Source organism: Paramormyrops kingsleyae, chromosome 9 (genome assembly GCF_048594095.1).
Source record: "Paramormyrops kingsleyae isolate MSU_618 chromosome 9, PKINGS_0.4, whole genome shotgun sequence".
Lineage (NCBI taxonomy): Eukaryota > Metazoa > Chordata > Actinopteri > Osteoglossiformes > Mormyridae > Paramormyrops > Paramormyrops kingsleyae.
The window spans coordinates 30,175,808-30,200,134 of NC_132805.1; the positions used below are offsets into that span (position 1 = coordinate 30,175,808).

At 39.3% G+C, this 24,327-nt stretch overlaps 1 protein-coding gene and 1 long non-coding RNA gene across 5 annotated transcripts in view; one reads left to right on the top strand and one right to left on the bottom strand.

Annotated features, from left to right (window-relative positions):
• Window positions 1-10,175, bottom strand: part of LOC111843886 (uncharacterized) — a 36,480-nt gene extending 26,305 nt beyond the window's left edge. For both annotated transcript variants that reach the window (XR_002838267.2, XR_002838268.2), the window contains exons 1-2: window positions 10,011-10,175; window positions 806-1,021 (exon numbers count right to left, since the gene is read on the bottom strand). This is a non-coding gene — a long non-coding RNA (uncharacterized lncRNA). The remainder of the gene's footprint in view (window positions 1-805; window positions 1,022-10,010) is intronic.
• On the top strand, window positions 8,752-13,381 carry irx4a (iroquois homeobox 4a). 3 transcript variants are annotated; one of them, XM_023811815.2, is made up of 5 exons: window positions 8,752-9,382; window positions 10,017-10,268; window positions 10,876-10,982; window positions 11,666-11,979; window positions 12,193-13,381. In XM_023811815.2, exons 1-5 carry the CDS (start codon window positions 9,338-9,340, stop codon window positions 12,840-12,842), a joined length of 1,368 nt encoding a protein of 455 aa, XP_023667583.1. In that variant the 5' UTR covers window positions 8,752-9,337; the 3' UTR covers window positions 12,843-13,381. The 3 variants fall into 3 exon arrangements, with proteins under 3 accessions (XP_023667583.1, XP_023667599.1, XP_023667590.1); XM_023811822.2 differs by lacking the exon at window positions 8,752-9,382 and adding an exon at window positions 9,778-9,887; XM_023811831.2 differs by lacking the exon at window positions 10,017-10,268 and having other exon boundaries at window positions 8,753-9,382.
• The last annotated feature ends 10,946 nt before the right edge of the window (window positions 13,382-24,327 follow it).

A 24,327-nucleotide genomic window follows, 5' to 3' on the forward strand; every position in this document is an offset into this window, starting at 1 on the left:
AGCATTAATAAATAAAGGTGATACTGGCCTAGATTTTCTTTACATCGTTTTGCTCACCTTTACAATGTTTCATTAAGCACAATGGCTAAATAATCATTCTTTGTTAATCACAAATATATTACTATAAACAATGTGTTACACAGTAGATAATGGATAGTAGATAATGCAGATCAATACGCTATACGATGGATGCATTTATGATTTCCGGTCTGCTTAAACCAAAAATTTAAAACTGACCTTGCAAAGAAAATTACAGAACTAGCACTCTCATCATTCAAAGTAATATTATATACTGATTTAAACTACATTCACAAAATGTTGCAACACAATGATGCATTTTTGGATTATAAACTATAAATGTTTTTGGCTATAGGATTCCCCCAATTGACAAGTACAGATTTCCCTCCTAAAATTACAATTAAAATTATATAACATGAGAAAATTGCGCAATATCTGGAAAATTGATAGAATACTAAATTTAATGCATGAGGTTACAAAGTGAAATCACACTAGGCATCTTTTTAACCATGCATACTGGTGTCCAAGCTTTGATTCATGACTGTATTAAAATCGCTCCTCTTCTCTGTTTTAGTTACATTAACCTTGAGGAACGAAACATCTTGTCTCTATGGTCCATTAGACAGGAGCCTTCAAAAGTTCCTTCTTAGAAAGTTACTGTGCTAATAAAAGAAAGTGGCCTCAACGTTTCTTGAACAAAATAATATTCGATGTAAATTCCACATTAATAATACAAATAAAAACGTCTGGTTTTCTCAGGCTGAAGGGCTGCCGGTCTCAGACTGACCTGAGGGAAGACATGGGGTGTCATCCGTGACACAAGCAACATTTGGCACACGCGTGTGCAGGGGGCACCGCTCCTGTTGCTGCTGGCCTCACAAACACATGTAAACTGGAAGTCACGCTTGCAGTGGGATTGTCGAGACGTGACGGGAAAGATCAGAGGGTGATGTCCTCAACCCTGTCTGACATCCCCAAGGTTTCTGGGAACAAGCTTCAGGTTCTGGTGAAAAAAAAAACACAAAAAAAACATATAAACATTTTTATTTTTATTATTACTATTGTTGTTATCGTTGCTATTATTATTATTGTTGTTGTTACTATTGTGACTGTTGTTGTTACCTAGATTCATCATACCTGTAATCTGTGACCATAAAAACATTCTAGAACATTCTAGAACTCAAGAAAGCATGTCACCATATTGCTAATATAATCACATACTCCTAGCGACTCACCAAAGGTCTAAACAGGGATTCCTAGAACCATTTGGCAGGAACATTGCAGGACACAGTGAATTTGAATTCAATATATTATTATCAAAAATTATTATTTTTGTTGCTGCTGTTATTATGTGACAACCTGAAACCATATATGTTGCATTCGTAAAGAATGTCTGGACTTCTTTCAGGTTATTATGTTTTTCTTGAATTTCTGATAATTTTTTATTTTAATATATCAGATAAACATGAACTTTACTCACATTTGTCCACATTCTTCTTTAATAAAATAAATTCCAGGGGGGAGAAAGAAAAACACTTTGAGCCCCCATCGCAAATTATGAAGTTTAGTTGTGAAGGAAGAAAAGTAAGATTGATTGAAACAAGACTAATAAATAAATATATATGTGTCTGTTTTTTTCACCTTTACATCAGTTCTCTGGGTTGGCATTTTTAGGCCACACCTGTCAGAGATTGATAGCAAAAAGTAAGACACAATTGCACTTGGATGAACAGAAGAGTGATATAAAATGAAATATTTTGTAATGTCCTCTAAGAAATGCTAAGTCGGGATAATGTGTCCTGGCAGTGTGTACAGCTGAATGAATTAAACAGGAAAGTGCAAAACCAAGGAAAACAAATGTTTGTAATGTTTAGTTCATTATTTTGTAATAAAATAATTCAACATTTTTTGCTTGAGGGAACTACGAATGTGGTGCTAATTGTAAAAAAAATAGCAACAAGTAAATAATAACAAGATACTTGCAGATGTAAAATAAAAAGGTAGAGGAATCTTTATGGTGGTAGTTTAGTTAAGTATGTTCTGTGTGTTCTGCAAAAATTATTTAAAAGTACTAGGCTGTTATATAGATCTACCCTTACCTGTTACATAGATCTGCCCTTCCCTTTTACATAGATCTACCCTTACCTGTTACATAGATCTACTAAATGTAGTGTTCAAAATCAATCCATCCATCCATCCATCCATCCATGGGAAGAAGGCAGGTGACATCTTCAGCAAGTTTTTAGTGTTTTTGTACTTATGAATTTAGTATCAATATTGGCAACATCTAACTTATATTGAGTTGTTGTGAGTGTAACAATAGGTGATCGTGTTTTAAACAGCCTGAACACGGGTGTGTTCTTGAAACTTCAGACATAACACAGATGTGGTGAAACTCGAGGCTCCTCCAGCACATGTGCGGGCAGCAGGGCGACAGTTCAGTCCCCTGAACGTCATGTGACTCCCCTTCACCATCAGGCTGCACGCGGACGACCTGCCAATCAACCCCTGTGTCCCCGTGCTGTGGCCCCGCAGTCGCCAGGAACAGTGCGCCCATCATGTCAGACAGAGGAGTGACACTGATCGCTCCCTGGAGCCCACGGAGCCCCTCTGTTATCGGGGAGATCCCCCATGGACCCAGCCAACCCCAGCGATCTGCCGCCAATGGTGAGACAGCCCCCAGGGAACGCAGGATACAATCAAACCCTTCCGGAACATTCATAGAGAAAAACGCTGTCTTATTTCTAACTAGAGTCCACGTCGTGTGCTTTTAATCAGCATCTTCCTTTGTCCAAAAATACTCAAGTATGAAACAAAGGGGGGGAAAAAACCATCTCGTCCATTTTTTTTTATTATTTTGGGAAGCTGCTGAACATTAAAAAGCCATTATTTCCCCTCTTTACTTCCATATTCCGCAGTATATCTTTATGCATTCGGTACAATAGGAATGTGTCATGCTGCAATTATCTTGAAAATGTACAGTAGCCCAGCCACTTATAATCATTTATTCATAATGCACCTGCTGGACGCAAATGCACTTTATTGTCTCGTCCCACATCCAATTTGAAGCTTGGGCCCAGTAAATGGGCCACTTTACCCCAAAACAAGTGGCCTTAATACCAAACTCATACAGCAGTGCATGTAGGTGGAGGCAGTGTGTGGAAATTCAATCACAAGTCCCTTCAATCACAGAAGAATATTTTTTTTACCTGAGAGTATTAAAACTATACAATTTTAATAGCTGTTTAACATGTAGATGCTCTCTTTGCCTGGAATCTCCGCTGCATCCATATTAAGGTCAATGACAAGAAGGTAAAGATGAACCTGCTCCGGCAGCCATGAGCATGACACGCTTTTCCCAGCAGGAAACGTCTCCGCAGCCCCCCAAAAATTACCCGATTAAGTGCTCTGACCCTCTCCTGCCAAGAGCAGTCAGATGGATGGTGGGGGGGGGGGGTGGGGGGGTGGATGGCGTCCCATGCAAGGTGTCCCCATGCTGCTCAGGATACTCTCTCAGCTCATCATGACCCCATACTGGATAAGCTATGATGGATGGATGGATGGATGGATGGATGGACGGATGGATGGATGGACGGTTTATGATTTAGGTCTAGCTGGAAATTTCATAGAATTAATTAAATGTTAAGTGTCTTGGTAGAGTATTTCATCAAGCAATATTCTGCTTATAAGTGCATGTCAATAACCATTATGTTTATATTATTATTTAATCACAACTTGTAGCTAACCTGACCAAGAATACATTGATGCAGTTTTTCGTCCAGATAATGTATGTCATAAAAATCTAGACAGAGCACAAAATGAGAGTCTAAGCTTTTGGTGTAATAACCCATTTCATCGTATTAAATGTCCCAATAAAACAAAAGTTTTTCCCTGCTGTCATAAACTTTTCTTAATCACAATATTTTTTCCCGTAACTATAAAAATGAATGTGATTTACTCATGAATTTAAGTGTGAATCACAAGCAGACTGTTCCTCAGAACTAAATTCCCCTTTTCCTAACATCTCTCCATCCATCAAGCTTCCAGCAGCTCCTCCATCCTGTGGTCATGGTGGCCGTTTTAGTTTTATTCAATTTAACATTTTAAACTGCGATCCAACACCTCATGTAGAGATTATCACAAAACTGGCCCCAATGCTGCTGGGTGCTTTAAACAAAACACAATTTATTCCATAACTTACCAAAAATCTTGCATCAAACTCTATTTCAATGAATGAACATGGATAAACATGTCTGTCATGACTGATCTTCTAATTGGGTATTTAATTATTTGTTTAACTACTTGAATAATAGCAAATACTCCATTCATAAGATAAAAAGAATTGTCAGTTGTACTGAGACAGATTTTCTGGCAGAAACACACGTATAAAACACTTGCGTATTTATTCTAGATATTGCACTATTATAAAATATGTACATGGATTGGGAAGTGGTTTCCTTTGTGTTCTGCATAGAGGTGTGTGTTTCCCATGGTAAAAAGCATGGTAAAACGCTGTCCCCCTAAAACACCGGGACACAGTCGACAAGAGACAGGGTGACAAACCTATGTCGGTACAATAGCAGTCCAGACAGTGTGTTTGCAGAGGTGTGCTCCACAAACTTAAGGGCAGCATAGGGCGATCACTCCCCCAGCAGCCCCCCCCCCCCCCCCCCCCCCGAGCCTGTTAGAAATGCACTCAGAGTGCTCGCCTAGGAGTGACTGACTGAGGTTAGAGTCTCATCTGGTGTCCAGAGGACTGGGAACAGCCCTGTCCATGGTCAGCTGAGCAAGGACGTTGTTAGCAAGAGGACATGCTGTATAGGAAGCAAGTGACAATGGGGAAAGTGGCCTGGTGGCTCTCCAAGGAGGGGGGGGGGGGGGCTGCCTGCCCGTCCGCCCTCTTTCGGCTCCTGACAAGACAGACCGAGCTTCCAGTCTCTTCAGGCCCATTTAAATAAATGATACTAATTTAAACCCATGCAGATAATTTGAAAGTGAGGAAATTTTCTTTGCATCCAATGTGTGACCGCAACATTTAACGGCTGTATTCTGTTAGGGGTGTAGGAAAGGCCAGTATCTCGGAGCCCTCACATGCTATACAGCACAGCTTGCTTCTATTATAGTATTTCGGTGTAATTCAAGTATATTTCACAACTGGCATTCAGGGTCAATCAGTAGCTTAGCATGATGCAGTTATTCAACATAAAACAGAAAACTCCTTTCTTGTTTGAGGTGCGTTACTTTGACTGCATATATATATATATTTATATATACAGTATATATATATATATATATATATATATATATATATATATATATATATATAATGAACACATTACACATATTAATCCAATTAGTTTTATTTTTTGCATTTAGTTCATATGAGTTAGCAAGCAGAATGTTCCATGGTCTTGTATTAGCAGTCATTGGTTTAAAAGGGGTTAGGAAACACTATAGCACTATCAAGCTGCTTATAGTTTTATGCGCAGAGATGAGCAAGAAAATGCGTTAGAGTTCAAAAGTGTAACTTAGTTAATTGTGTTTTTAAACACAGATTCAGTGGAATGCGATCTTCACAAAAAAAGTAACAGTAACATAAAAATGCTAATTTTGATATTCAACTGGAAAATAACTGGCTATTTACGTTTATGCATGAGTACAGAAAACGCCAAGATCGGTATGGGGAACTTCCCCTACTTTCAGAAAGACAATAATACAGGAAGCCCCGTGATACATGTCCTCATCTGGTTCTTTGTGTTTACTTCAGCATCGTTCTGCAGTTAAAATGAGCTCATTACAATAGGAAGCACAAAGTATTGCAGATGCGGTTTTGATAAAGAACCAGCTCACCCACTGTTACTTTTTATTACAGAGACTGAAAGCAGTTTATGAAATTGAAGTGTAATATGCTCCACCGTGACACAGTTGAAAGCCTGCAACTTGCTCGGGGGTCGATGTCAAAATGGTGATCGTCCCGTTACCTTTCACGTGGAGATAGCGTTCATTTGGAACTGTGGTGTCAAACTCTATCCTTATGTGTACTTCACCATCACTTCAAGATCTTCAGATCATTCTGAAAAACTTTTTCTTTAAAACACTTTAACTATGTAGTTTCTAAAAACTATGGTTTGATGAAGGAAGACCACTTCATAGCCTATGTAACATTCATCTAATATGTTGCGATGAAGTGCACAATGTAGCGTTATGGTGGCGGGATTGCAAATTACACAGATGATATGTAACTGCATTGTCATTTCTAAGCAACAACGGATGCTTCTGTTGTGCTATATAAATAAAGTGACTTTTTTTCGATTCTTGTACGCAATATTAAGAGGATACTAGAGAATAAACAAAACTCGAATCATTGACTAAAACAGCAAAAAAGTTTATATCAATCAAACCAATCATCGCATATTTTTTAATAGTGAATTATTAAATAAACACCTCTGAAATCCTTCCAGACACTTAATTCACGGAATTAACAAACGCCATTAAATTGATTTGCTTTGCCAAAAATAAAGGCAATGAGACCCTGAACTACTGAAAAATTCGACTTACTTGTGTCATAAATTATTCAGAATCTTGCCTTTTTCTTTCTGTGTTCTCGCAAGATGCATGTCTTCACAGGAAACTCGAGTGTATCACTAAGGAAAATTTAAAAGAGTAATTATCTTGTCAGTTTCCTGCTTGACCTTAAAACCGCGTAGTGGCTTATCTGCGACTTTTGTATTGTAACCCAGAGAGGGAGCCCGTTTATAAAACAGGCCCGGAAGCCTTGTACGGTTCTGGTCAAGTAATGTGTTTTAAACTGGGCTGGACGAGGTACAGACAAACCTTAGTCATGTTTTTCAATGGTGTTATTTAAACCACTTAAGATACCCAAGATTAATATGAAATGCAACCTCACACTACAACAAAATACGTTTTAACTGCCAAAAATTCGGACTGTGTATGTTTCTCATAACACTCATTTATGCATCTCACAGAAAAAAAAAGAAAACAGAAGCTATATCCCGACTGCCTATATCAGTTTTCAAAGAAGCGCATATTGTTTTTAAAAGAAAAATCTAGAGAATTTCACTGGCTAATTTAATTCCCAAGCATTTATGAGTCTATGCAGATATTTCACAGGGACTCCATTACACCAGCAAATGGTTTAATAATACAAGTCTACACACAAAACCCATTGTTGTTGATAGAGCGTGTTCATCTTGACCAACTTTATCATTTTAATACTTCACGGTTCAAACGTTCACAGCACAGGGTCTAATGGATCTAAGAATTGTGTAATATTAACGTTTTTATTTAACATTTATTTCGATTCCAAAGAGAGGAGTTTTTCACTTTTCGATTCTACATCTAAGAGTTATTAAAATGTACGAAGTTTTCCATTTGTCTTTTAGACGATAATTGTCTATAGGAGCCTTCATTAAAACGGAAAGCCAAGACCTTTGGCCTTAACGTCACGAAAATGTTCATGAGTGACAAATACTATGGAAACGCGTCACACGTTAATCATACCCTATAGCCCTCAGTAATTTTCAGTCTTATTTATTGTATATTAACAACAAGCCTAAACGCACGTTTATAAAAAATGAATAACTCAGAGTAATCAATTACATGCATTTTTACTCTGGCTTGATGATTATTAGACCTGTCTTTAGCGCTTCAATATTTCAGAGCGATATTCTGTTGTTGTTATTAATTAATTTAATGAAGATTAAAATTGCTAGCGATACAGGACCTCCGACTGACCCAATGGACCTTTGTTTTGTTACTTAGAGGTATACTTTCGCCGGACTGCATAGTTAATTTAATTTTCTAAAGCATTCATTATTTTCCCAACTCCCCTAAATGCCAACAACTTGCTTTATAAAGTCTAACTTAATTTGAGGACAAGTACATTCATCTGTAAATCAAAGCAATTATGCGGCCGATATTATATTATGTTGGCTGGTCTCTAGATAGTCATCAATCACCCTCAATCGAGCTGTCACTGCAGGCAGATTCGTTTCTTGCAAGCAGTCTTCCAGCTGGGGAAAACTGGGAGTACATCATCATTAATTTGAGTGTGACCCTGGGGCTATTCACATGTCTGAACCCGGGACTCTCTAAGCAAGTCAGCACACCACGGAGCGGCAAAGGCACCTCTCCTACCCAGACGGATAAGAGCTTCCCGCAGTAGCTCCTGCATTTAAGTTATTAAAAAAAACGCCTTCCAGGTTTAACGGGTAACTTGGGGCGCTGGAAGACAGAAGCAAAATTATTTATGCGAGATTTTGGGACAAAGAACTAAGACACAGCCTGCCGCGTAGGTTTGAGACGCTTAGTAAATGCAATTCAACTGTATATTGGCATTTCTTATTCTTGTAAGTTTATTACACGTTTCACTGACCTGTAGTTTAACAAGGGGGATGTAGCATATACATATATATGGTAGAAATCAAATCATAAAGGTCTTATAAAGTGGTCAAATAAATACGTTCGGTATTTTGTAACTATACTTCTTTGACGTTCTACGCTAATTTTAACAGCTCTATGCTAAATCATAAAATCTTGTACCGCTAATACGACTCTGTTTCGGCTTAATCTCATAGATCTATATCGTGAACAAATTCTGCTTCACTAATTTCTGTTCTTTCGTCTCATCTGTACTTGAAGCTACAGTAATTGCTACAAAAGGGCGGGTGAGGTAGCTGCTCGTTAATTAATTTCTAATTAAACATGCTCCCCATCAACCAGTGGGTAGGGGTGGGCGCATTTCTGTAAGCTTAATTATACGAAGTACATTTAAAGCAAGGTAAATTGTTGAATCTTTAAAAGCCTTAGTTAATTCAGTTACGCCCCGCAAGAAATCTAAAAATCCCTCTTCCCCTGTTCTCATTAGCTTCTTTGAGTTTTATCCAGAGAAATGCATATTAAAGTTACAGTCTGGTCATTTTGAGTAGGAATCTTCTGACGTCAGAGTCACCGGTGTTTAAAACAACCCGCATCTGAGCTGACGTGTTTTATAGTACTTTTTATATAGCAAAATATGAATTTCTGACATCAAACTGGTCACCCTGCCGTAGATATTATGTTACGCTTATGCAACTGTATCTCAGAAGAATATAGGGAACCAACCAAAGGCAACTAACGCATGTTTTGAAAAGCGCTGGAGAAGCATCTCAGCAAAATTAAATATGGGACCCTGGTTCGCCCTATAAGCATCTAGGAGCCTGTGGTTTCCAATCAATTGGTACAGTGAAACACAGCAAGCCTGCGATAGCGCGGAGACCTGCCGTCTCGCTGCATTCCTGGATATTTGGATCTGTCTACCATGTCATACCCACAGTTTGGATACCCGTATTCGTCTGCACCTCAGGTAAGTTTCCTGGTATTGATTATCAAAAAGGCATTCGGTTACATTTCGGCAAGATTGATCGCTACATCGATTGAATATTAATGCATTCATCTACTTTAAAAGCATGCGAGGAAAGGGAAACCGGGCTTGCTTTGATTGCGGAGGCTGCCAATGAATGAGCGACTCTAAGAAGATATAATTGATTTGTTGTGATACCTGTTTTCGCGTAGGGGTAAAGTTAACGCCAAAGCAATAAACACTGACCTTTGAGTGAAAGATATCTCTCGGAACGTAACTTATCCTCATAGCGAACACCTTAATGTCAGCGGGGTTTGAGAACATGTAAGCCATCATAGGGTCTGGAGAGCAATCAACTGTTGTTTTCTGGCAACGGTCCACACAGCCCACACGCCTTTTCACATATGGATGCGTTCGGAACCATATTTGAAGATTTGCTAAAGCAAGTGCCGGGTTTTATTCGCCGAAATGCGACAAGTTGCGATTTGTTAGGACTATGGTATGCCAGGTAACTTCCAACATAACTGCCGAAGGTGTGTGAACGCATGTATGTGTGCGTATAACGTGCTGCAGGTTATATAGTCATATGCATGGGATTTATTAAGAATCGGCAGCTGTTTTGTGTTCTCACCCTCAGTTCCTGATGACTACAAATTCATTGAGTACTTGCTGCGAGTCTAGCGGCAGGGCTCTTTCGGACTCCGGAGTCAGCGCATCTGCCCCAGCGCCCGTTTATTGCCCCGTTTATGAGAGCAGACTGCTGGCCACCGCCAGACATGAGCTCAGCTCGGCTGCAGCTCTGGGCGTCTATGGTAACCCCTATACAAACAGCCAAGGCTACGGCAATTACGTTACTTACGGCACCGACGCCTCGGCTTTCTACTCGCTGGTAAGCTTTTCCTGCACTTTATCCTCACAATCCATTATGATATCGCAGCTAATTAGAGCTTGTGAGGCATAAGGCGAAGTTGCGCGGTGCTTTCAATTAATGTTTTTAACGTGGGAAGTTTCAGCCTAGTAAATCGACTCCTCTTAGGGACCGGTGGAGCTATTCATTATGGCTTATGTTACTGGTGACAACAAACCACACTGCATTGACTAAACATTAAAAGAGAGATAAGTAATCGCATTCGCAATCAATACTGCTTTACATTTAGATAAAACTCATGCACATATCATACATGACGAGCATTATGTGTTGAGAAGCACGATTTAAGGATTTCTTCATATTTAATTTGTTTACAGTATACTGTTTTAAACTATATGTTGCAGTTGTCAGGTTGTAATAACTTGGGCTGATAATATAGCCTATATTTAAAAGAACGTATAATTTTCAATAACAAAGCGCTTGATTTTATTAGTTATTCAGCAGGATATTACTGCGGAATACGGTTAAAACAGTATCGTGAATCGTTTGTATTGTAACTTCTGTAATTTACCTTTGATTATTATTTTCGTCGTTTACTTGCCGTTATGAACTACATGCTTTGTTGCAGGGCACGTTTGACACAAAAGACGGAACAGCGTCTGCGCATGCGGGGATCACGCAGGCTGCCGCTTACTACCCCTACGATCCATCCCTAGGGCAGTATCAGTACGACAGGTACAGCATCATTCATTATTTTACAGCACAATGTTTGCAATATATTACTTGACCAAGAAAGATCTTGGCCTACAGACATAATCTTTAAAAGCTACATAGACCATTTTAATTGAAATATGTTTTTTGGGGAAAAGGATGTATATGTATTTTTTTTTTATTTCCAAAAGCTATCTCCGGTAATGACTACATAAGCACATATATCACTATACCTACAAAAGTTTTGTTCTTTAAAAATTTTGTTAAGTCACATACAAAAACGTATACGTACCTGCAGCAGTATGTTTATCTTCGGATGTATGATGTCAGTTTGCAGCAAAAGGTGTCGAAATTGCTGTCAACTCGCGTACTGTATGCTATGTGAAGTTTAATCCGTATTATGATTTGAACTGTCGGGTGAAAATTTCCTGGTTACATATTTAATGAATTACATATAATATCTGATATATCAAATGTATTCACCCTGTTAAGGGTATTTTGTTTTGTTCATCTTTCAAAATCTATCCTTATAAACGGTTTGAACGCTGCATAAGCCATATAAAAATACTACAGAAGATACCACGATTGACTCAATGTATTTATTTTTATTATTAATGGCATTAACCGGTTTAAGGACAGATAGTCATTTATGTAATTTTGTAATTAAGGAACACAAGTCGTACTCGATTCGCTCCCGCCTTTCACAGATACGGATCGATGGACGGAGGGACGCGAAGGAAAAACGCCACTCGAGAAACGACCAGCACACTGAAAGCCTGGCTGCAGGAGCACAGGAAAAACCCGTACCCGACCAAAGGGGAAAAGATCATGCTGGCTATCATCACTAAGATGACCCTAACTCAAGTCTCCACCTGGTTCGCCAATGCCAGGAGAAGACTGAAGAAGGAGAACAAGATGACATGGCCTCCTCGAAACAAATGCTCCGATGAGAGGAGATACGACGATGATGAAGAGGTGGCATCTCAAGGGGAGCAGATCAAAACCGAGAACAACGAGGATGGTTAGCTGACCTTAACTAGTAATGTTTTTCAGCACCTGGTGGCCAAATGTTAAATAGTGCCGCGGTTAAAGTTATGCTGCTACAACACACCCATGTTTGGTTATAGCTTACAATTTTAAACGCGGGCTTTAATATAAGTTCGGAGATATAAACAACTTCGCAAAGATATTCAATTTTAAACACATTGTCTTGTGTGTTTCCATTTATTTGCAGAAAGCCGAAGTCGGGAAGATAAAGATCTACAGCTGAGCGACCTGGAAGACTTCGACACCATCGACTCAGAAAGTTCCGAGTGTGATCTAAAACACCAGTTTAATGTCAACACCCATATGGCGACAACCGATGGTCCCAATGATCACCTTAAGGAAAGGCCCTTAAAAATTTCAATCCCGGTTTCTCTCGAAGGGAATCAAGAATTGACCAAAAGCTGCCTGAAAACGGGCTCGGAAGATTGTGCGGAAGACGGCAGGCAGACGAAAACATGCTTTCAGCAAGGTCACCAAATACTAGACAGCAAACCAAGAATTTGGTCTCTGGCCCAAACCGCCACTTCATTGAACCAAAATGAGTATCCATCATGTATGCTGAGATGTCAACCAACCATGCCACCTTCTCCGGGAGCCTCCTCTCCCATTAATGTCATTGACAGACAGCAGGATTCTCCAGTCACCACTCTTAGAAACTGGGTAGACGGGGTCTTCCACGACCCGCTATTTAGACACAGCACTTTGAATCAAGCATTAACCAACACGACAGTTTCTTGGACAACGACCAAAGGTGCAATACTGGAGACCGGTACACTTGGACGCTCTGTTGGAAGCAATGTAATCAAAGGGCACATTCCTTCGCTACAGCACCAATAATCTAACGGGAATACGTGGATATTTAGCCAAAACAGGATGTTTTGCGGTAAACAAACTTAAATCTCATGTGAGATGCACTGTTGTGACGGCACTCTCTCTGGGATGCACTCTTGCGACGGCAAAGCAAGAAGTGTATGATCTGAATGACATTGCATCCAAGGTTGGGATTACCGGTGTATGTGATTAGTCAAGGGATTACTTATACATAAGTGCATTTGGGTTTTCACGGGCGAAACTCCCCCAAAATGATCTCTTCAAAAGTATTTTTCTTCCTTTAAACGCACGTGCAAAATATGTAATTGTATAACTGGACGTTTACATTCGAGAAAAGAAAAAAAAAAAGTTTTCAAAAGGAGGATCTGTTTTTCGTATGGCATGCAAATGTTAATCATTTCTCTTAATATTATTTAGTGCTCTGTCATTGTTTACCGATGACTCGCAAATGTCACTGTTAAAAGTATCACACAATTGCACAAGTTTCCTAAAGCTGGAAGGGTATGCTTAACGATTGTTCACTTAAATAAATGGTCTGTTTTGGAGGCTCATGTGTCGTTTGATTGCGTGACTTGAGGCTGCTGTCCTTGGTTCTGAAAGGGCAATCCACCTGGTAACCAGCAGATTCACGTTACGTCTCCGCAATAAAATATAACGTCTGTTGCAAAACTTTTGTTTAACATTTAAGAAACCGCCCTAAATTGTGCTTGTTTCATGCATGTTGATCTTAAAAACCATATTTTTGAAGAAGCGGCGTCCATTTCTCTTATGTTTTTCTATTTGCCCCATGAAAGTTGCGATTTTAATGCGAGTCATTCTCTTCTATTATTTACAGTAGTACAATATAGTTCTGTTAATGTGTGTGATCACGATTAGTAATGATTATAGGGACACCTCAAATATATCTGAACATTTTCAATGTTGCGTTGCTGTTTATTTTAATTTATAACGTTAATTCGAAACCGTTTAGGTTCATTAATTCTAGGTATAATTATCTTTATATCTATTGTAGAAAAGAAATTAGGCAGTTTTATTTACGGGGGATGGGAAGTGAAAGATTATCTTAAAACTACAAACACGCAGCTGTGTTTCATCTGTTTGTTTTACTCGAGTAATTATATGAACGTTTACACTGCTGGGTTTAGTAACCTAAAGCATGAACAGTCAGTTTCATCCAGTTCATCCGATGTGAACATTCTGTAATTGGGATGTATGCAGTCATAATTCATGTCAGTGTATCGATTTTCTTCCTCTCCTTGATAATATTATCGAAATATCTAAACCTCTACGCTGATCCAGCTGTCAGACGCCAAAGCCATCAGCCCAGGTCGCTAATATTTGCAACTGCCGAGATAATTTGAAGTGAAATTTTCATTTTGACGCTAAGCCCTCAATTTCCAAAGGCTCTGCACCCTATGATATCCGCGTCAGGGAGAGCCTTTAAAAAAGCCACGTCTTCAAGTGAAAAGGGCAAAGGAACCCGAATTAGTTGTTCTGGATAAAAAGGGCAAAATAAAGAGTCAAAGGTATTTGACAGTAATGGCAAAAGTATATTTCCCAGAGGAAGACGTTTCTGCAGAAGGGTTGTGGTGATGAATTTTAATAAAAAGTTGAACGATTGAGACCTTCCACACCTCCTGTGTGTGTGTGTGTGTGTGTGTGTGTGTGTTTAAATCTTCACACGCAACACGCAAAATGAACCATAGGTAAGGTTAAATACTGCTAAATATGTCTCGAAAATATAGAAATTCTCAGTAGACATACTCGAAAGGTAGAGGAGGGAAATAGATTGATACGCACTTTAACTCCGCTCTATTTTGAGTTACTATCAAAAAAGGATGTATAACTTTACACGCGTGATCTTTTCGATTTTCTACTGATTTCCTGAAATTGTCTTGAATTGCCCGGGGAAAAAACACCAATATTTCACAATGGAAATAGCTCTAAGGGTTTTTGTAAGGTATGGAGTCTTCAACAGAGCTAAATTAACCCATTAAACTTTTCCCGTGAAGCTCCAGCTGAACTGTTGGAAAATATATTTGTAAAATGAAGTGGCTTTCAGAGGCAGACACGGTTGGGGGGGGGGGGGTCGGGGGGCGCTGGCTGAACAAGGAGACTAAATCATTCAGCCGTGGCAAATTCAAACACACAGAGGAGGGGATGCTAAATTAACAGCACTTTTTACATAGGGCCCAAATAAAACTGTAATCAGCGGCGCGTTACTTTTCATTAAGCGAGTTTGACAGCAGCATATTCAGCCTCGACAAGGGAACAGGACGGGGGGAAATAAACTGCTCTCAACCCGAGAGTCATAAGATAATTCCTTAAGCTCCATTAACAACTCTTAGCCGCAGGAAATGGGCTCCCTGGAAACATCTCCGAATCTAAAAGCTTTATCGACCTGGCGAGGCCCTGGTGATGGCCGTATATTTTATTTATTTATTTATTTTTTACTTAAGGGAGAGAGACGTCCAGTCGAGGTAATAGACTTTGACACAACGCCCTCTTAACTGGGACAAGCGAGATAGAAAGGAGCCCTTAAACGTTCCCCAAAAGTGTGCCGTTTAAGATTTAAAACGATAGTTCAGAGATATTAAGCATAAAGATTTACGTCATGGACAATTTTCTAGCCATGCAGATGAGTCCATGGATCCATCAAAAACGTGTCTCTCCCTGAAGACCCCTGACAATGATATATATTTTACATATAAATTGGTAGTGGTAAGAGGAACAATTTAGAAATAAAACGTCGATCGGCTAGTGTGCATGGGTTTAGTTTGGCTTTAAAAACTTTAAACTTGTTATTTTAAACGAGTAAAGCAAATACATGTTCGTAAGATTTTAATACGGAAAAAACTGGAATAGTACAGTATAGTCAGATAAGTAAAATCAGATTATGGCAGAATTTTAAGTTCAAAACAAGGAACCGCACATGCAGCATTTTTGTGTGTAAAGTAAATTCCGCATCGTTTGTCAAACAGTACATTTACGTAGATGGCTTTAAATAAAACATCTCAAAACAAGAGGGTAGTGTAAAATGGTCAGTGAGTTGCAGTATTATTATTTTTTAAAATGAACACTCTTTATGATCTCTATTAAACACAACAGTCCAAAGATATCTGTAGACCTGTGTGTAAAACCCACACTTGTCCGAGCTATTAATTCCCCAAGCTTGAGGCATGCTTTAACCTTTCACTGCACGTATTGATTAGAGAGGGTTATCGGTTCATTAAGAGCCCCCCCCCCCCCCTTTCATTGTCAAGGTATAGCAGAGATTAGGTCTTGCTATGAGAGTCCTCCGACATAAGGACAAGAATGTACCGTGTTCAAGTTAATGGGTTTATATTTTAGTATCGCCCATGTCATATATTTTTGACGGCTTATATGAATTCCTGTTTATTAGGCTAATATTACGGTTTTTTAATCTTTAAAATTAATTTTGGTTTGGAACTATAAAAGCACAATATAGCAGCGTAGGAGTGGGGTTTTCGATTGTGCCTAAGTTTGGCTATTTTCATGTTTGGCTTTCTATTCAAATTCACAATTAATGCACAAAATAAAGGAAAGTAGTTTAATAACTAGGGTTATTTTAAATACAGGATTTCGAATTACTTATAACAACAAATAACGTATTATGATCTTAATAAATCACAAACTAAGGAATACATGCAAAAGCCATAAATCGAAATAACTATAGGGGTTACATTTTATTAGAAATATTTTTAATACGCATTTCACGTCTATTAATGCGTATACAGAAAACTGACTGTGTATCTTCGATTACATCTGGTGTGTTAAATGGTCCTACTGCTCAGAGAAAATATATTCCTGCTATTTAAAATGATAAGGATTCGAGTGACAACAACGTACCTCACGCTTACGTATCCGTCGCGCACATCTCCGAATGACATTTATACTTGTATGAAGTAATTTTCCTGAACAAAATGACACTTTTGAATATAAGTGTGTGTGTGTGTGTGTCTGTATCTCTTTATATACTTTATATTCAAAAGGTGTGTTAATTTGTATAAAGCCCTTCCAGTTAAGAACAGCAATTACATGGTTTCTTCTGAAAGGTTTTCTCTTATCTTCAATGGCCTCTTTTAGAAATATAGTGAAATGCTCCACAAGTGAGGCTACTTTTTAAAGCTAAAAGCACTATTGTTTTGTTTTAATAGACATATCTAGTCACTTCGTTACTTATTCTGCGCTCAGTAGCATGTAATGCTAATTATTACGTAAAAATAAAGCGTGTATCGCAATATACCATAATAGGGCAGTGCATTATTAAAATTACCTTTATTTAAGAATCACTTTGCATAAATTGCCACGACGCATTTTCATATGAGAATACAGGCGTCAAAGCTCTTGCTCTAAGTTGTTACAGGGTTTAAATTTGTACGTGACTACTATTTTGTGCACGTACTTAAAAGACAGATAATGAAATGTGAAACTTCCATAGTCTCGCATTGCAGTTAAATGTCAGCCTCTGTGTCATTTTTGTGGAGGTGTTTATGTAAGAATATTAATGCAATATCATAATATACTCAGGTTCTCGCTTGCAATGGATTTAGGTGTCCTGGTGTCTTACATGAGCTCTAACACTGATACAGTGATTGCCCTGCATGTATGACCAGGGCTGCCAGCAGGGGGTGGTCAGTTGTCCCTAGGGCCCTAGGTCAATGAGGGCCCAACAAGGCCTCTTAACCTTTAAATAATCCACTGGAATAATTTCTCACAAATTCATATTTGCGAAAACCTGATCTCTGTAATTTCCCTTTACATAGTGGTTGAAAACAACGTTACTTTCCCTCCCTACAATGCAAAGATTAGTGCAGTGAAACAAATTCTCAGTCTTTCCTAAAAGCAGCATCTGACAAAGCATAAAAAGCAGCAGCAGTGTGTTTAGTTTTCAAGCTGATTTTTTGTGAAATACGATGATATGTCGGAGAGGCGATACACCTGGTGTGACATTTCATAGATTTCCAGCAGACCCAGAAAGACGGAGTAAATGGATTGCGATGATCAGGCGGCCGAATGGACAGCCCCGAGTAACACACGTTTGTGTATTACGTATATGTATGATTTATGTCTTATAATTAGATTTCAGTTTGCAGTCCATTTGTTTAAATTAAGCTGTTAAGGGCAAATCTAGGGGAATTTTAAGCAAAAATGGAGCATTGAAGTAAAGAAATAATGACTTGAATTACATCATGATAATTATCATTTGATATGTAAAAAATCATGATAATCAAATAATTGACCATATCCCCCAACCATAGGGTGATATCAAAATTGATTTCCACACAATTCTTTTAGATACTGCCTGTTTGTCACTAGACAATGCAGCGTTAATACCATAAGGATAAAACTCTTACCTTCGATATGATTGGGAAGCGACCTTTTCCAGGAATTTCCCAAACACTAGTGTACATGACCAGCCAGAAAATACTTGCATGCATCTGAACTTTTAGAAGTCTTAAACTGAACACATGTCTCTTGACATGGCGTGAATTAGACAGTCAACGATGTCATAATACTTCAGGTCGCGATGTCCCCCACTCTGCAATACTACAGGGGTATAAAAAGATGACTCTGTAATGAGTATGGGTTGTGTACCTCAGCCTTGCTGAGTTTCTGTTGATATCTGTTACACCTATAGTTCTATGTTCTAAATGACTAGATAATGAAGATCACCATCATTTTTTTTGACTGAAAAAAAAGCTGGGGGAGGTACCATTTTGTCCCTGGCCATGAGAAAGAAATATGGTGCATGACTATATGCCCTTCTTCAGATATGGCACAAGACGCTCAAGTTAAACCGAACTTTTCTCTCTTTGAACTGGATCCTGACATTTCATTCCTCTTATTACTGTAGATCCGGACGAAATATCTGTGTTACTGTCAACATTTTCTCTTTCATTATACCTTATCTGATTGAATATTGCAGGGCAATGCTATTTTGCTACCTTATATCAAATAATGCTACACAAGCATGTATAGTACATATATGTATCCGTATCTTATTTAAGTTGTTTTTAGTTTGTAATACAAATAGCAGGTTCTCAAATGACCCCTTTGCCTTTTCCCAGAATGCACTGAACAGCCACTAGAACATCCTGTTGCAGGTCCTTACCTTTTAAAATACAAGAGTATGATGGGGAGCTAACAAGACTTAAAAAAGGGATTTTTCAAATGTTTTTTTGCACTTTAATTACCACAGAAAGAATGCCTTTCACTCCAATTACATTTGAGAGAAGCCTGATATTTCTACAGCCGATATCTCCAAAACTTGGCAACTCCCAAGAGAACAGCCTAGATGGGCAGACAGCACTAAGGCCCCTCTAAGACATATATTTGATCAGTTTTGCGGTGAACTGCCACTTCAAGTTACTCATGGATGGAATTGTGAGAAGTTTATTTTTACCTGTTTTTTGCTGTATAAATATAGCAATATTTATCCCAAAATCATACCACGATATCTGAAATTCTCCAATATCGTGCCCGAACAGTTTCAAGTGTTAGTTTCACAGCATGAACGGCTGCAACCATCTCAAAAACAGCACACTGACAAGTGTCTAAACATAACTTGTCCCACAGTAAAAACATAAAGCATTTGTGTAAGAGGATGTCAGGCGTTACCAAGCTGATCAGTCTGCATCACAGCAACATGTAGGCTATGTATCATTTGCCCCATTTAAGGACAAGCGCACAAAGATTCTACACACTTTGGTGATGCATGTTGATGTAAGACATAAAGTTGCGCAAGTGTATGTAAGCAGCTCAAGTGTCCAGGGATTTTCTGAAAATAATAGGACAAACTTGATATCTGAAGAGGTGAACAAGAAACACGCTACAGTTGTTGTCATTTGTCTTAGTTGTATTTGGGGTTGTCCTTCACTATACCCTAGGCTAAGTAAACATTCATTACACAACTTTGTGCACTTAAATTGAAACTTTTTCGGAGGCATGTTGGACTCTAGCCGACAGACATTGTGTTGTAGGTAAACATTAGTCATCACCATTGTGGTTCGTATACTTAGACGAATACTGCTTCCATGTGGTATTTAAAGTGTATGTCATGCATACTGCACTTGGCTTATTTGAAGGACAGGACACCCTTTTATACTTGCTCTAAGCGAGTGAATGCACACACCAAGTGTGGACTTAGTGGGGCAAACAGGAAGTTACGTTTCTGGGGAGGTGTGTGTTAGGCTAAGGTGTGGACTGCGATGGAGGGTATGTGACCATGCCAAACCTACAGCGTAGATTCCAATCTGAAGTATGAATCAGCCATCAGTGTGTCCCTGAGTCCGGGAACCAGTCAACCCATTAGATGCCAAGTTGCCTCCCAGGGCACCATCTTCTGTTGGGGCGCTGACTTAGCCAGACAGGGCGCCATCTTCTGTTGGGGCGCTGACTTAGCCAGACAGGGCGCCATCTTCTGTTGGGGCGCTGACTTAGCCAGACAAGGCGCCATCTTCTGTTGGGGCGCTGTCTTAGCCAGACAGGGCGCCATCTTCTGTTGGGGCGCTGATTTAGCCAGACAGGGCGCCATCTTCTGTTGGGGCGCTGACTTAGCCAGACAAGGCACCATCTTCTGTTGGGGCGCTGTCTTAGCCAGACAGGGCGCCATCTTCTGTTGGGGCGCTGATTTAGCCAGACAGGGCGCCATCTTCTGTTGGGGCGCTGACTTAGCCAGACATGGCGCCATCTTCTGTTGGGGCACTGACATTTCCCCTTACCATATGCTCCCTGGCAATCACCACTGGCACGCCTCCCCCTGCCCCCCTCTCCAAGGCTCAAGGAGCAAGTAAAACCATCTGTGTGGGGGGGGTGAAGCTTGCCCAAGGCACCACATGACAACAACCTGATTCAAGAAAGAGAGGTCACAATCTACTGAGTACCAGTTAGAATGCACAACTGGAAATTTTATTTTAACCATGATTTCAGAAACAGCTGTGGGCGCTGTAAGTTTGTTCTGAGAACCTCTGCAATCATTCTCACACTTTTTGGTAAGTTAACTTTCTCAGGGAGTCACAATTCCAGTATGAGTCGCATGTAGTCCAGCCTGAGACCAAGTGGGAGTCTTTAACTAAAGTAACATGATTCCATGTGTAAAAAAAATACATCTTGAGTTGCCCGAGTCCTAGGATTGAGTGCCACTCGACTGTAATGCTGTAATGTTCCTGGATTTCAAAATTGTCAGTTCAGTTGGTTGCAGAGAGACTGAGGGGTGAACAGTACACTATAGAAATTATGAATAGCACTTCACTGCACCTTACTTATGCATCACAGAGCCGGGTGACAGAGTAAGAGCCCTAGTAAGAAGATTGAAAAGCTATTACCTATTTTATTGTTCTTTGTTTTTAGGCCTGCTTGGAAAAAGATCTGATTTCTGATTCATTTGCTTCTATTCAAAAGTCAAAATAATTTAATTATGTTGCATTCAATGTCACATATCATATGCTATAGTGTTATCAAAGTATTTTGATTACATACATGCAAAGTGATTGATAGGAGACCTTATTATTCATTTACTGTAGATCGGCCCTGATTGACACTGTTTCCCTGGAGAACTACCTACTTGAAACATATTTCAACTATTTGCTTTAGGTAAAACCGAGTATATTTATGCAGAATTTGCCTGACATTGTGATTCCCCATATCTTTGCATTTCCCAAATCACTTATTTGGGTGGGATGTTCTGTAAAAAGGCATCACATAGAGCGGTAAATTGAACTTTTTTTGAATGATTGAAAGCAGCAGCAACTACAAGTCAGCTACAACTGTTTAAATGCAACTTTCACACTATAATAAAAACAATGAATTCTAAAGTATAACTTTCATATGAAATCGTAGTAAACAAATGACCATCTCCACTGTTCTTCCACTGATATTAATTTCTTTTAAGACTACAACATTGTTTTACTTTTCTCACTGTCAGTTGCTTGGTGCATTGTAAGTCTATTTTCCAATGTTTGTCAAAACAATAGAGAAAACGGGACTATTGTGAAATTCATCAACATTGTGGCATTTGTCTGGTATTTGGTTGGTATTTCATTGTATTCAGCTCAGTAAATAACACTCTGCTATACCTAAGAGATGTAAACTTAATAATAAAATGCCCTTTTTTCCAGTGGTTAGCAGGAGTTAATAATAATAACAATCAGATGAATTCTTGCCCTTGGTTTCATCCAGTGCATTTACTATAAGATCCAGGTCTGCAGTGAAGCTTCATGCGGTACCTGATGGTTTTCTTTGTTATTGTGAAACTCTACAGTGGCTTTAACATATCCGTTGCTTAAATAGAGCACATTGTGATGTTTTGTTGATTTAATATAAAAGACACAAGTTGGCTGATGGCCGCTTTCTTTTCATTTTGATTCAGTCAAAATCGTCCACCAATCCATCTTTGAAGTGCTTATCCTGATCAGGGTTGTGGGGGGGACTGGAGTCTGTCCCAGGCAGCAGAGGGAATGAGGCTGGGGGGGACACCTTGGATGGGATGCCAAAAATCAGACATTTTTAGTTAGCATTGATATCTGTTTCCCCAGATATAATACAGGTTATACACAATATACAGCACATACATCATTTACAGAATCATAGCTTGGAAAACAACCACAAAACAAAATCCAAACAGATTCCCTCAGAGTTACAGCTGTATCTTGTTTTTCACAAATTTGCTGACCAATATTACATTGGCTGGGCCGTTTTCACATCTCTGACGTTGGTAGAAAGTCATAATGCAATTATCCTCGAGTAGGACCGAGTCTTTCAAGTGTTAGATTGGGCCGCTGTGACATTTCAGTTTTTCTTATTGAACACAACAAACTATGTAAGCGAGTCGAGTATAAGGTCTCTCAATTATGTCATAAACTGCCCTGCTCATGGTCTGCCTTTGACAGAGCAAATTAGAGATATCGGAATTGTGTGCTATACAATATACATAGGAGGTATTTGGCTGGATTTTGGCAGTCTTATGGTTGCTGTTTTGTCAATACCCCTGATTAAAACAATTTCCCCGAGTCTAAAATTCCTCCTTTCAACCATGCCATCATATTTTGTCTGACGTTCACAGAAAAAAACTACCAGATACTTCATGAAACTCAAGAATGAATATTGTTAGGTCTGGCCACATCATTCTTTCAAAATACCCAAATCAACCATTTGTTTTGGTATGATATTTTATAGTTTCCATTATTGCAGCATAAAAAATCAGGGTTACCTGGATTTGGTAAAAAAAAAAATTATTAAATAACCTTTTGTACATTTTAATAAGCTCTAGTGTGTGTGATGAGTTGTCTTTGATTGTATTGTGACAGTAATTCAATAACAGAGAGGAATTTCTCACTGCTATCTTGCTTATACTTTCTCTGTGGCCTCTAAATAGCGGGAGTCTGGTAGCCATTCATCAGGCAATCCAGCGCCTGTCTCCATAAATGTGCATCCTGGCCAACGTTCAGCACTGCCGCCCCATGATGCCCCACACTGTCCCCACGTCACGCAGGAGTCCGTGTGAGGGACACCCAGCCTCTGTTCACTCCAAATGCGAGCAGCACGTTGCCTTTTCTGTAGCTTCGTCCTTTTATTGCCGTTGGCCATTATGAAAACTGGAAAATACTGTATATAATTTGAAGTTTAAGAACTTCACCTACAGAAAACATACATGACAAGTGACAAGGATGTCTCTGATTAGAGCATGTTGTTTACAACATTATAGCTTTTCTTCATCTGTACATAATGTAGCCAGCTGAAAATATTTACTGGTCACTAGACAAATAAAATAGTTTTATAAGTTTTAAATGGTTTTAAAATAATGGATATAATGGATCCTATGGGGAGATGTAATCAGAGCATGCTCCTTACACACTGTAATCAGCGCATGCTCCTTACACACTGTAATCAGAGCATGCTCCTTACGCACTGTAATCAGCGCATGCTCCTTACGCACTGTAATCAGAGCATGCTCCTTACGCACTGTAATCGGCGCATGCTCCTTACGCACTGTAATCGGCGCATGCTCCTTACGCACTGTAATCGGCGCATGCTCCTTACGCACTGTAATCGGCGCATGCTCCTTACGCACTGTAATCAGTGCATGCTCCTTACGCACTGTAACCAGTGCATGCTCCTTACACACTGTAATCAGAGCATGCTCCTTACACACTGTAACCAGAGCATGCTCCTTACACACTGTAACCAGTGCATGCTCCTTACACACTGTAACCAGTGCATGCTCCTTACACACTGTAACCAATGCATACTCCTTACACACTGTAACCAGTGCATGCTCCTTACACACTGTAACCAGTGCATGCTCCTTACACACTGTAATCAGAGCATGCTCCTTACACACTGTAATCAGAGCATGCTCCTTACACACTGTAATCAGCGCATGCTCCTTACACACTGTAATCAGAGCATGCTCTTTACACACTGTAATCAGCGCATGCTCCTTACACACTGTAATCAGAGCATGCTCCTT

Bases quoted from the DNA above. Each gene is read 5' to 3' on its own strand.
- irx4a (XM_023811815.2), top strand. From the start codon at position 9,338: ATGTCATACCCACAGTTTGGATACCCGTATTCGTCTGCACCTCAG. The intron at 10,269-10,875 runs GTAAGCTTTTCC...GCTTTGTTGCAG, and splicing joins CCTCGGCTTTCTACTCGCTG to GGCACGTTTGACACAAAAGA. The intron at 11,980-12,192 runs GTTAGCTGACCT...ATTTATTTGCAG, and splicing joins AACCGAGAACAACGAGGATG to AAAGCCGAAGTCGGGAAGAT.